Source organism: Nothobranchius furzeri, chromosome 5, assembly GCF_043380555.1.
Source record: "Nothobranchius furzeri strain GRZ-AD chromosome 5, NfurGRZ-RIMD1, whole genome shotgun sequence".
NCBI lineage: Eukaryota > Metazoa > Chordata > Actinopteri > Cyprinodontiformes > Nothobranchiidae > Nothobranchius > Nothobranchius furzeri.
This window is the reverse complement of record NC_091745.1, coordinates 9,266,038-9,280,458: the sequence shown is the minus strand read 5'-3', so window position 1 is coordinate 9,280,458 and position 14,421 is coordinate 9,266,038. Positions and strand designations below refer to the sequence as shown.

General features: G+C 41.8%; 1 protein-coding gene across 1 annotated transcript in view; it reads right to left on the bottom strand.

Moving 5' to 3' along the window:
• The window catches only part of ngfra (nerve growth factor receptor a (TNFR superfamily, member 16)), a 31,705-nt gene extending 27,248 nt beyond the window's left edge, over positions 1 to 4,457 (bottom strand). Inside the window, exons 1-2 of the mRNA XM_015948773.3 lie at positions 4,153 to 4,457; positions 1,540 to 1,702 (exon numbers count right to left, since the gene is read on the bottom strand). Coding sequence (XP_015804259.1) covers positions 1,540 to 1,702; positions 4,153 to 4,305 — 316 coding nt within the window. The 5' untranslated portion in view covers positions 4,306 to 4,457. The remainder of the gene's footprint in view (positions 1 to 1,539; positions 1,703 to 4,152) is intronic.
• Positions 4,458 to 14,421: the final 9,964 nt, after the last annotated feature.

The window sequence follows — 14,421 nt, the reverse complement described above, 5'->3', positions numbered from 1 at the left end:
AAAGTTGAATATGGAACACAAACCCCAAAGTGACATCTAGTGTGTGAAGGTTGTATAGAGCAAGGTTTCCAGCCGTCGGGTACCAGGTTTGCTGCCCACAAATGAAATGTTTTTATCGGATCCATCTGTTGTCGGCTTCACCTAAACTCATTCCGGTTTTAGACATTTTATGGTCGCCCCTCTTCTGAGAAGGATAATGACATCTTCTGGGCTCAGAGCTAGATCATTCAGTTCTCATGGAGCTGACAGATTTTGTTCCCCTTTTCCCCTCCTGCACTTTTGGGATCTACCACCTCAGACCATGATGTTATTTAGGTTTATGTTAGGTTTGAGTCCTTGCAAGTCAAAATGAAGAAGGGTTGTTCCATATTAGCAAACTTCTGCCCTCCAAGTTTTCCTATGAAGTATCAGGATTAGTGTCTTCATCAAACACCTGTCATAGCATGTCTACTGCCCTCTGGTGGACGGCCTACCAGTGACAAGGACCCACTTTATTTGACTATTACTGTTATGTTGCTATGTAATTACATCATAAAATAAAACTAATTGTATTGTTTCTTAGTATTAGACTGTAAATAGTTAAGTTGAAAAGGCATTTATTAAAAACGATAAATGTCTTATACCTCGTGCATTAAGGGCTTAAATCTGCTTTCCGATGCCTGAGCTGTTGTTTTTTTTTTTGTTTCTTTAGCAGGCATTCCTTCTAAAAAGTAATTAGTTGTAGAACGATAAACAGATTTTCTCAGGGGAATATTTGATCATTGAGAGCCGAGACTCACTTAGGTCCTGATGGTGGTCGAAGGGACTGGTGGCTCCCGTGTTCGGCTGTCCTGATTCCAGCAGTGCATCAGCTCATCATCACCAGCGTGGGAATGTGTGTGTGGATGGGTGAATGCCTGATTGTGTTGTGAAGCACCTTGGGGGGTTGTAGACTTCTTCATGTACCATTTCCCCCATCTGCCATAAAGGGTTTACTGTGTTAACATGTTTTTAACCACCACCAATCTGTGCTCATCAAATCTGCAGATGTAGATTTGCTGATGTCCTACACTGTGAGGTTAGCTTTGCATGGTGAGGAGAACATACAGTATGTTGCCGCCTACTGACGGGGAGTTGATGGTTTCCAGTCTAAGCTGAGCTGTAAGCAAACACATGGACCCCCTTACAAGAATAAAACATGTAAATCCCAGTCTTGTATGTTGTGACATCTAACACAAAAAAAAACTATACACTTAATACTGATAGATAAATTGTGTATTAATCATCTGTTATGACCTAGATACTGTTTTATCTGCACGTGGTTTTGCACAAAAATAACACGGATGATTCACTTCTTTTGTTTTGAATTTGTTCATTATTGTGTAATAACGTTGACGTTTTGTGGTTTTAGTCTTCTAGTGAGTTTCCATGTTGATATTTATTCATGATGTAATAAAAGACTGTGTTATTTGTTCACACTGCTGAAAGTGATTCCTTTATTGCTGCTTTAACATATTTTGATGATTCCAAAACAGCAAACAGCGAAACGTCTTTACTTACTATCCAAACACTGAGCGCAGACGGTCTGAGTGGCGCCGCATTCCTTCACCACTCCCTCTCCAGGTGGACACTCCAAACAGCATTCCCCACCGTCCGTGTAACGGCCGGAGCTGCAGTCGGGAAACAGAGCCCGCTCCGTCTTAGATGTCCTCGCCAACGTCACCTGTCACGCAGGGGGAGCAGTTGAGTAGATGACAAAAACGAATGCAGTCACTGACTCGTAAACTCGGAGCCCCTGTGACCTGAACGTGTGCCGCCAAGTAAATGGATGGTATTACTGCCATGTGCTCAACCTGTTCTTGAAATCTAAGGGCTATCAGAATCTACCGTAAATCACGCTGACTTCATCGATATGGGCCACACTCAGAACAAAGCCATCGTCTAAACTGCTTTAATAGCTCCCCTAAAGGCACATCAGCTCTAATGCTGAACCTAGAACGAGCTGCAGCCGAGGCAGAAACCGTATAATTGTGTGTGCTCAACGTTATACACATGCCCGTCTTAATTACTGTCCAAAGGTGATAGCTGCTGTGAATGTCAGCCTCTGTTTCTGCTCACCACTGGTGCACACAGCTTTACTGCTACGCTTCTGAGGATGCGTTATTGAAAAAGCACATTCCTTCTCCATCACTTCCAATCTTCTCCAACATGTGCATCCCTAAAAAAACCATTTCCCGTCTCATTAAGGGAGGAATGTGCCTAAATATTCCAAACGTGTCCAGAACCAAGAACCAGTCCCAGCATAATAAAACAGATTAGCACGAATGTTTTTTCCCTTGAAAATGTAAAGATAAATGCTAATTTTACGTTATGCGTTTTAAAAGAGTAAAAATAAGCTTTAAGATAACAAGATTCACTGCTTTGATTGCAAATTTGTGAAAAATAAATGCATTTAAAAAAAGCGTCATAATAAAGTGAGTAATTGTTGCTCATTAGCTATGCAAACATGTATTCTAAAAAAACAACTCATGCATGATTTATTTTTAACTTCTCAAAGCAGTTGATTGTGTTTCGTGCTGACTGTCTAGAAAAGAGCTTGCACCTTTGTTCAGCCTCCCTGTTTTGGTTTTCATTTTTCTGTTTTTTGTTTCCATTTTCTTGCCTGTCTGAAATGCCACGCAGCTACTGGCAGGAGAACTGAGGCTCCGTTTTCTGGTGTGCACAAGACAATGTTTAAAACGGGTACAGACGCTCTGGAGCAAAGAAGTGTTACACTCGTTCCCTTTCATGTTCTGCAGCTTTTATTATGTAATAAGCAAAACCTCATTTCCACCCAATTCCCATTTGCTGAGACATCATTTTTGTGTTTTCTGTCTCCCATTTGTCCCCCCGAGCTCCTCCCCTCTCCTCTGTTCCTGCTTTCATTCAGAAACAGATGTACAGAGCAACCAGCAGCTCTCCTCTTCAGATTCCTGCTTCTCTTGCTCAATGTTTCCCCCTTCCTGTCATTTCACTTCATGCTCTAAATGTGCTTTTTTTTTTACTCGTCATACACCTAGCATTTCTGCACAAAGTTTACAAAAATGTCAAGATCACGTTTTGATGCAGTGCGAAACTTAAAAGCACAGATTTTACAGGAAAGGAAGATATTTTAATTATGATTTTTTAATTGACCTTAACTTTGAGTTAGAACCACCTGTTCTCTAGAAAATAAACAATTAAACTATATCTATATCTAGAAATTAGCAGATTTCTATCAAATTCTGCAAAAATGCGGCTTTCCAGCAGCAGGAGCAGGCCCTAAACCTCGACGTGACACAGCTGTGAAACGCTTGGTTTGTATTCCTCTCAATTTCATGGTCAATTTGTGAGTTTATTTCTAAATTTAATTCTACCAAAGTGCACCGACTGCCGCCATCCTTTAGGCCAGCTGTCATAACAGAGTGTCCCCTCACATCCAGGGCTGTTCACATGATGACTGAGCTGTGCAGCCCAATTAGACCAGCTGCTGTGGACATACCAGAGTGCTGCAAGGATGTGCCCTCTGCTCTGTGCTTTATTATCATCTCCCATAATTAACTTTTCCTTGTTGTCAGGAGAGTCTCATGCATTATGCAGAAATCAAGCAAATTAACCAACCTTTTATTTGAATGCAGACTTAATTGACCTATTTACAACCTGCTCCAGCCTCTTAAAGAAGTGAACACAAAACATGTTTGTGTCACAATAAAAATAGACGCCAATACAGTCATTAGGTGAGAGCCTTGATCAAACTTGCTGTTTAGATGTCTGGATGCAGCCCAGGCAAAAATGTTTAATTTCCCCAAAATCCCTGCAGCACTATACCTGGCTGAACACCAACGCAGAGGCATGAGTGTGCATGTGGTGGCTGCAATTTCACCTGGAGCAAAACTCTGTTAATCTCTAACTAAAGGAGACACCCGCGTGTGTGAGAAACACGACAGCAGCAACATGTAGACTTTCTTCAAACTGGCCCAGAACTTTTATTTATTCAGTTCGACTAAAAAACTCCAACATCCCTACTGTAGAGCAAGTGCATCTTATGGATGTTAAGAGCGACATATAGGAAAAATTTTTATTTTCATGCATGAAAAGGTGGGAGGAGAGTGGTTATTGCAGTGATAATACAATTTTAAAAAGAGCCAGACTTACCATTGCGCACAAAATTATCAGCGACAGTTTAGTAGTCATCCTGCTTCTTCTGCTGGAGTCACATAAAACAGCCCTAGAGCGGAGAATGCAGCGCTGTGAGGAGGAGGAGGAGGATGAAGAAGGAGAGGAGAGCCGCTCTGCACGAGAGCTCATTTTAATTCCAGAGGCGCGGATTTTTATCAATGAGTCCGCACCATGCTGCGTCTGTCCGGGACTTCTGCGCTGCGCTAGAGTTGGATGAAACTGTCAGTGCAGCCTCCCTGTTACGCCGCCACTATCACTCTCTCTCTCACACACACACACACACACACACACACATTCACCCGCGCACACACACACACGAATCAGAAGAGGAGAGAGGAGGAGGTGGAGGAGCCCGTCCTGTCCGGAGTGCTGCTAAGCTGCAAGTGCACTGCAGAGGAGCAGAGAGGAGGAGGAGGAGAGGGGCACGTCCACCCTCCGGTTTATTACCCCCATGGTCCTGCAGTAAAGACCTGATCCTCCCCTATACGAGTTTTCTCCTTGTGAGATGGACTTTATAGCAGCCAGTTTACAAAAATAAAGCAATTAATTATCTGACGATTCAATTCAACATTATCATTTTCTTTTTTATGTGTGGATTCTTGTCAAGAGAAGGGGTTTTCTAGAATATTTGAACATTGTCACATAAAAAAGGTGAAAATCCTCTTCTGTTTGAATATAATCATCAGCAGATTAAGCACAGACCCAAAGGTCAAGGGTCAAGGAGCCAGTTAAGCCCTGGGTCCATCCCAGGAATAACAGAAATCATCCCAGAAAAAAAAGCCAGGAAGAGAGAAACTCCCAGAAAAACACTTGATATAAAGAAATATTCTTGGCTCGTAAAACATCAAACATAAAAAATGAGACAAATATGGCCCAGGGTGAGATAAAAAGATACACAAATGCTGCACGAACAAAATGTGCTGCTAAATGATCAAAGGTAAAGAAAAAAAGATCTAAAACGACCACAAATATATGCAAAATGACCACAAAGATGCTGAGAAACTCGAGATGAGATAATAAATGACAGCAGAGGCACAAAATAAACAAGAAACACAAAATGAGGCACAACAGCCACGAGGAGGTGTGGTGAAGTCCTGCTGGGTCATATTATAATAAAGTGTGTTTCTAATGTTTCTGGATGTAAATGAAGGGAGCTTAATATTAAAAACACCTGTTCATTTGGTGTCCGCGGCCTCAAAACCTCCCTGGAATAAAAGTCAACATAAAGTGGCATCCCAGATAAACCAGTGCATGTGTTCTAGATGGCATACGCTCTTCATCTTTTTCCTCAGAATAACACATTTTTTTTCTCATTTAGTAAATTTTATGAATCTGCTACAACTCGTTTTTCCACAAGGGGGCGACCCGGCTGAGCTGTCATTTCACAACTGGTACAAATAATCTCATTTTTCCTTGCAGAACTGGTCCTGCAACCTGAAGCTCTTGTTTGGAAACTGGATGAACTTGTTGAACTTTAGATTAGTTGAGAGCCATCTGCTGCATCCTTTCTTTCCTGTCAAGATGAGACTAAATTTGGTGACACCACTCCAAAACCACAAATGCAAGTTTAAGAAAGTAATTGAGTTTGATGCTCATTGAGGTACTTAGCCTTTACACTTACGGACACCGTGTTGATGGATATTGATCCGAGATATTGAGGCCATGTGTCTGTTACAGTAATAAAAAAACAGGCCGTTTCACCTGCTTCGTTCCAAAAGGATCCCACTGCTGCTGCTTCTACACCAATTATCAGCTGAGGGAACAATGTCCCTGCAGCAGAGGCCACAAGACGATTTAGTTTCACAGTTAAGATCCGAATGCTCTCCAGTATTGATCCCAGGACACATGCATTTTCCCACTTCCTTTAGATTCACCTTTTAAAAAATCATTCTGACAACTTTGGCATCTTCATCAATACCGTTTGTTTCTCTATTTGTGTTTTTAGTGAACTGAATCTACAATTTATTATCTGTAATCACTGCTACATGCTTGTTTTACAGGAGATTTGGATCCTTTATAGTTGCTGTAGTGATAACTGATATGTCAAACAAAAGCTACATGAACATTTGACCTGATCGGGGTAACAGAGATGTTCACCACACAAAGGAAATGTATCCGTCCAATGGCCAAAATTGGAAGTGTGTTACTGATATGTAGATGTGTGCTGACGAAGCTCATGGTTGGAGACAGAGACTTTCTTCTGTGCGTATCACATTCCAGATGATGGGTCAGCAAAAGGAAATGTCACACAACTGGAAAAGGTCTTTAATAAAAGTATTTTAGATCATTTAGATGAAATTGTTGCCCAAGAAAGGATGGGTTTAGGTGGGAAGTCCTCTGAAAATCCTTCTTGGTTTTTTCTCCCCCATCACAGGTACTTGCTGACTGTAGCTCCGCCCACTGAAGAAGTCTTCCTACAGGCTGTTGCTGTCACACCTGCAAGTAATCAGGTTTTTTTACTGACGTAGGCCCAATCCTAGTACTCGCACTGCGAGTACGAAAACTCCCCCCTCAGAAGATATGTGGAATGTGCCGTCGCTACGGCAACTCAACTCTGTCTCCTTCCCCAGCCTGGGGGGACTGCGGGAAGGCCGCTGAAACTTTCCAGGGTCACTGCAACCCTCCAACCCTCAATGCCCCTCCCCCTAGCCACACTGTGGTGACATGCACTGCTTCATCGTGGCTGCAGGAACTGAAGTGGGGATTAGTCCCAAACCACCCCACCTAGTGGACACTTATGTTGTGTTATGTCTGAAGTCTGTTGCATATCTGTCTGAAGTATTTTTTTTGCAGGGCAAAGCTGCCCTCCTGGTGGGAGGGTAACTCTGAAGTGCCTTTTTTTCCCCTCCACCTGAACCGATCCTCATGTAACCCCTCTTATCTCTATTAAGGTAGCGCAACTCAGGGTTGCGAATGACCACAGTCACCAATTCTTGTCATGTGTCTTGCCCGTGTATGTCTGATCTCTGAATTGTGTGTACTGAAACTCTAATTTCCCTCTGGGATTAATAAAGTATCTTTGATTTGACTGAATCGGGACAGCCTACGCGCTCGCACCCCTGGCTGGGAACGCGCAACTGAAGGGTGCAAGTGTGGAAGTACGTGTGTTGGGATTGGGCCACTGAGCAGACATGGCTGACTGAATTAAGATTTTCAAACTACCTTTAAAGGCTTTGTTTACAAAGATTTTCAAAATAATTATTTTCCCATTGACTTCCTTTTCCTCTTATGACTCATTTTGTGCCTCTGTGGCCATTAAACGCTTAATGTTCCCAGAATGATTGAAGATATTATGAATAATAATTATAAAACATATAAATGTTTTTGGGAACAAAATTGTCCCTCAGAGGATTTTTTAAGTTTCATTCTCACCTTTTTTGGCAAGCTTGGGTCTTTCCTCCTCTCCTCTAAAGAAACAACTTTCATAAAAACTCTTTTTCTACCAAATGATAACAAGAGATCTGTTCGTGTTTCATTTACTTGCTTTGAATTGTGTGTTGTTTTGTTTGAAATAGAGGGATGGGTGTACACGATAGGTGCTGATAAAGTCAAGAATCAGCTCTATATGTTTGATCTGAGCTGCAGAAGATCAGTGCACCGTCACAACTAGTTCGCTAAAAACGAACAATGGTCAAAACTGATTATTTATATTGTTTGCTGCCGTTAAATAATCAGTTTTATCTTACAGGAAACAGGTGGAAATGACCTTGATTCTAATCTCTTAGATCAGTATAATCTGATCTATTATATATGTCTTGCCAAAAGTCTTGGTGTAATCTACCAAGCTTCTGTCTTATCTCTAAACTTTCCACTTATCTGCTCTTTCCAGAAATAATGTTCTGCCTTCTTCATCTGGATAAGCCACAGGCCTCAGTGTCGACAGCTCGAATTATCCACAAGAAGTCTTCCTTTTTTTTTTAAATAAGTTTTTTTCATGGGATGTGAGCTCATTCTATGGAACAATCACAGTGTTGAAACATCTTGTCCCAGTTACTGATTAATTATAATACTCAATAATGATGATTTATTCAGTTTTTCTGTAAATAAACGGTTCTGTTTTGGTTTTCATTAAATTTCCTCATTCGCACTAGGCCTCGGTATCCTGAGTTAGGTCGTCATAAACGATCGGAAACTCAAAAACTAAACAGCTTGTTGCTGTGTCCCAGCTGCCCGACCATCACCTGTGTAAACACAGCGTGTGCCCTGCGCCTCCCAGCTTCTGCTTTGCAGGTATGTCCCGTTGGTCTGCAGAGAGGGGTCACCTGTTTTACAGCTCCGGCTGCTGCTCCACATGGAGACAGCGGGGGATCTGCAGGCACATCTGAACGGGAGTGCATTCTGACCACCAGCAACGTTAAAACAGAAACAGGAGACGTTTGGTGTTTTTTCTGATGCGAGTCCCGGAGCGTAGCTGTGCACCTGCTTGATGACACCATTCCCCACATGTTTCTGTCTGGTTTCAGCAGTCATGGAAGGACTTGTGTTTAGTGGCTGTGTGTGCTGGGTCGTTGTAAACACAGTGAACCGACTCCAGAGCAACACGACACTGCTCAGGTGGTTTTCTGCAGCTATGTAGCACGCTGTGGATGCCTGAGAAACCTCCCCCAGGACTTGGGCATCCCGCACATGTCTAACAGGAAGATGTTACTCATAAACGTGCTGAAACAGATAAATAAATGATAATGTAATGGCCACTTACAGCAGTAACTAGTTTGCTTTTAGCGATGCCTCCTGAGAAGCAGCTTCTTACTTAATGCGGCAGAATCTCATTTTCAGCCATAAACGGATATTTTTATTTACTCCAACCATCAGATCCGTTTAAGCTGTGCGTCACAAGATGAAGCGGGGTTGTTATGTTGCATGTGCATATTTTAGATTCAGAAAGCTGGATGGAAATGTTATCCTCCACTCCAAAGCACTCAATAAAAAAGGGACGAGGCTTGTAAAATATTCTCTGATCTGCTGAGGTGTTGCACCTCTTCTTTCCTCTCTCTAAACAAAACAACTAAAGAAGACAAAATCTGTAGATAAAATAGCCTCAGACTCACACTCTCTACGTTAGAGTTGCTGCGAAAGCCTTTAAATAAGCCTTCTCCTTCCTGGTCACAGATTTCATGGACCTGGAGGACTTTCAGGGGTTTTATTGCCATACCAGCCCCTTAGTGACGCCATGATAAAAATAAATAGAGACAGAGAATGGAGATCAAATACACCACTCTCCATGCACCTTGAGGATGTTAGGCTTGCATGTGTGTGACCGTTTTCATACCTCCCACACCACTTAATCTGATATTCACACCAACAGAGACCGGCCAGCTGTGTCGGGTCGGGGAGAGGAAGCAGTCGGGTGTTTTACTCCTCAGGTCCTTTATTTGTCCGTTATGAGACTATTTCTGTGTTCAGCCAAGTGCAACACAGCCAGCCTCCATCCGATTTTGGATTTCCACGCTTTGAGCAGCTGCGGACATTTTACCCCCAGAGTGGGCAAAACATACCTTTGGCACATTTCAGACAGAACCCTTCCAGGATGCTCTCTGACACAATGATAATAAGCTAATCAGGCTAAATGATCTGCTGTACTTGATCAAGAGCATTTACCAAAACTTAGGACAGGGGTTTCCAAATTGTGGCCCACAGAGTTATTTTGCAACTGTAATTAAAAAAGCACAAGGTTTGATTATAGGAAATATTTAGTTTGCTGATTTTTGACATGTGGCAAGAAGTTTTGACAGCACTGGTTTAGGTCAATAAAGTCCAAGTAGTTTATCCTAGAAGAAGTAAGTCATCTGAATTTTCCATGATGATCATAACTTTCTTGTACTTTTAAAGAGAATTACATGTTTAAAAACCTGCATTCTGTAGCTTTACTCAATAAAAACAGTCTACCATTTACAGGCAAACCTCCAAAAGTTAGATTATGGTGCAAAAGTTCCTTTATGTCAGTAATTCTACTTCAAAGGTGAAACTGACAAACAAGACAGACTCATTACAATATCTGACGCCTTTACCTGTTATACGTGTGATGATTATGGCTTAGTGGCACCCTTAGAAGAAGAAGTAAATATCATTTCTATAGCACCTCTCAAGATAAAAATCACGAGGCGCTTCACAAAAACAAAAAATATAAAAAATTGTAAAAATATAAAAAAGTGCTTAGAAATTTTTTAAAAATATATTTAAAATGAGCAAGAATAAGCAATTGCGATTTAAAAGAAAACATGTTAAGAAAGAGAGAGAGTGAACAGGAAAGAGGGAAATCAGTGGATCCTGAGGAAGGTGGAATAGGTGGGGAGAGCAGAATAAAGAGAGAGTGGTGAAGACGGTCATACAAAAGCCAGCTTGAACAAGTGAGTCTTCAGCTGCTTTTTAAAGGAGACCACTGAGTCCACTGATCTCAGGCTCAGGGGGAGAGAGTTCCACAGTCTGGGGGCCACAGCAGCAAATGATCTGTCACCTTTGGTCTTTAGCCTGGTGCTGCACAACCAGTAGGCTTTGATCACTGGACCTCAGGGACCTGCTGGGGGTGTAGGGACTGAGAAGATCACCAATGTAAGATGGTGCTTGTCCATGTAAGGCCCTATAGACCAGAACCAGGATCTTGAAATAAACCCTGGAACCCCTTAAGCGGTGGCCTTGGCCACTGCTAGGGAATTACTTAATAAGTTATATTAACGTTGTTGTTTTTTTTTATTATGAAAATGAATAAAAGAGCATTTATTGCATCACTACAAGCAAAACTTTCCCAAAGTTACCACGAGGATTAATTTTGTGTGCCACCCCAAAACTTTCCCTGGCCCCCATGGTCCCCCCTTTAAAACATTGCTGGAGGCGCCACTGTATTTATTTCTTCTTTCTTTGTTTTCTTGGATTAGTCAAGACAAGGCCTAAAACAGACTAATTAATAAAATGATAATTACAAGAACATAGAAAAATATGTGTGTGTGTGTGTGTGTGTGTGTGTGTGTGTGTGTGTGTGTGTGTGTGTGTGTGTGTGTGTGTGTGTGTGTGTGTGTGTGTGTGTGTGTGTGTGTGTGTGTGTGTGTGTGTGTGTGTGTGTGTGTGTGTGTGTGTGGTTACAGCTAGGTTTATTGTAAGGTACTAATAAATCAGTGTAACTTTTGTTTTGGTCTCAACTAAGACCTGTACACAAACCAAGTGAGCCAAGAACATGATCCCACCACATATCCAGGTTTAAAATATTAAACTAAAATATTTAGAGTTACATGAAAGTTCATCCACATGTGAACAATAGGTTTGCATAGGTGAAATAATGGTCAGTATTTTCAGACTCCGGCTTATTACGTTTCATTGTGCAGGCATGATCTTTTACGGGCACATTTACAAAATATTTTATAGTTTATCCTGAAATGTTTCAACACCTTCTTCTAGTTACTTACCAGTAATTAAATCATGAAAATGTTATTTGCAAGTGTTTAGTTCTTGGATTACATTTTAATTAATGTTTATAAAATGTTCAGGAATTGTTGGTGTCGCATTGGAGCGTTGGCAGCGGGTCGTGACTTCACGGTAAAATGTGGAGTACAGCTGAGACCAATACTTTCTGCAACCAAGCTCAAAGATGAAGAGAAAGGTTAAAGATGAAAAGTTTTGAAATTCGACTGTCTGCTTTGATTTGGGGCAAAGTTTGTGTGTTTTCAATAAGTTGGTCTTGAACTTGCAAGGAAAAATCTGGCTTTGTAAAAGAGGGCAGTAAACATGAGTCAGTGAAAAGTGCAGGACCCAAGGGGCATTTTATTCAGAAGAGAGAACACATGTAGGGCACAGGAAGAGAAATCAGGAGATCCAACTATATTGTATGCAAGGGCATCAGTTTGTTTTCAGAATTGCTGGGGACAATAACCATACACTTGAGTGGGGTTTAAAAATTGCTGGGGACAATAAAGTAGGCTAGCACAGGGGTCGGCAACCGCGGCTCTGGAGCCGCATGCGGCTCTTCCATCCATCTGATGCGGCTCTCTGTGCTTGTAAAATAATGAATGGATATTTAAATAAAATGCTTTATATTTTACTGCATTAATTTTACATCTGTATGCCAATTCTAAATGTAAAGATTGTCTGCGTAAACCTGAACATGTCCAACCCGGTCTTACTGTGAGACCGGGTTGACGCGTCACGCTTGTGCGTAATCATAGGCGCTTTATGAGCTGAAGACAATGTCAGATTCTGGGATTCTCCTCAGACGGCTCCTGGATGTGTCGCCACATTGGAGCCAGGAACAAGCACTATTCAGCCAAAGTTTCATAATCAGGGAACATTTTCTAAGTGACAAGTCTCTCTGAGAGAAAGGGTTTGGAAAACACTCGCTTCAGTGGGAGGAATCTTCCCGCATGCCCCCTGGTTCTCTGGGTGGCTCTGCGGGGTTAATCAAGTTTAATTGTTTCTCTTTGCAACAATCTTCACAGGAAGGCAAAACAGTTAAATGGCAGGTTACAGATATTTCCATTTGACTGTTTATTTTGACAGATGAACTCAAGGATGTTGCTTGGTTTGAAAGAATTACCCCGACGCACACTGATGCGCATGGATGAGCTGACATTTTAATCGTTAACGCACATCGCGGAGGTAAAATATTCCCATCAGAACATCAGAGCTTTATACTGGACACTGTGTTCAGCGCGGCTCGGAGCGTCCACGGTGGACAGTGAGCTGAAGATCTGGGGTTCGCAGCGCAGTGCAGAACCACGGTGCATGCGATAAGATTTCCTCCCACTGAAACAGTCTGGAAACCCAGTCTCTCTGAGGGATGTGTCACTTGGAAAAATGTTCTTTTTATGAAATTATGAAACTTTGGCTGAACAGAGCTTGTTCCCGTATCTAATATGGAGACGCATGACGCGTAGAGACATTTGATCACGCACAAAGTTTATGTGGAGCAGAAGCGGTCGGGCCACGGCAGGTGAAACGTTCCTAGCCTACATGAAGTGAAACTGTTTAATTGTAACATTATATGTTACTGGACATGCTGGTCTGGTTGGTTAGACCAGTGTTTGAAGTGGAAAACACACACACACACACCAATTAAAATAATGCTGATAGCATGGACTAGAAGACAGGTGATGGTTTACGTATTTAAATGATGATCAGGCTGCTGTAAAATGTAATCTCCATCCACATCCAGACACAATTATCATCTATTCTTTCTCTATTTGCTCTGCTCTTGTCTGGGCTGACGTAGCTGACGGAGCGCGCGGCGTGCCTAACTAGCGGCTGATGCACATTTTACGCATTTGGAGAGGTGGACTGGATGCTTTGCTTTTACTGGAAGATGGTCCACTTAACGCACAGGTGTAGACTACATATTAATGACAAATGAATGAAAATTAAATTGTGAGTTTTTACTTCATATTTTATAAATAAAAAGGACGGGGGAACACATTTATGACGTCTTTTTAAACAAAATTTTCTAGCAAGTCCTGCCTGCTTCACTAAGTCACTGCTTATTAAGGTCCATCCAAAATTACCGTGGGAAATGGGTAATAATGGCTCTTTGATGGGAACAGGTTGCCGACCCCTGGTATAAGATCTGAGCTGGTAAAACAAAAATCCTCATCAGCAGGCGTTTTTGAAAGTGGGGGGGACACAGCTGCCAATCACAAATTTTGCCGGGGACATGTCCCCGGCGTCCCCGGTTAAAATGACGCCTATGATTGTATGTCTACACAAATAACTTCAAATAACATTGTTGATTAAAAAATTCTGTTATGTCTCATTTCAAGCTTTAAAAAATTTAAAAACAAGTCCAGAATCTGTGTTTTTCTGTATTATTGGGAATTGTCATTCATTGTGGAAAAACCACAATAAACAGAAACCACTGAACTCATGAATGAAGCACAGGACAGAGTTAGGGTTAGACACAGGCCTGTAATCTAGGGATTCAAACATCCAGCTGCCGTTTATCTTACGATGTATAGAAACACTTGGGTTGTAAAGCGCTCCACGATAATGTTGTTAAAGAACTGTCTTTTAAGAGGACTCCTGAGGGACTGTCTACTTAAAAATCCATTTTTCCTCTCCCTGAGCCTCTGACGCTTAAGTAAGATGTTTTGGACATGGGCAATATTTCAGAGTGAAAGTTTAAAAAGGAGGAGGAAAACCCCGACAATGAAAATGACAGCATATGACAGCAAAGTCAGCTTACCGGCTGAAACAATGCATTCCCCTGCTGTTTTGGCCACATTCCAGCCTTCAGCATGTACGTCTTGTGGTTCACGTTTGCAAATGATT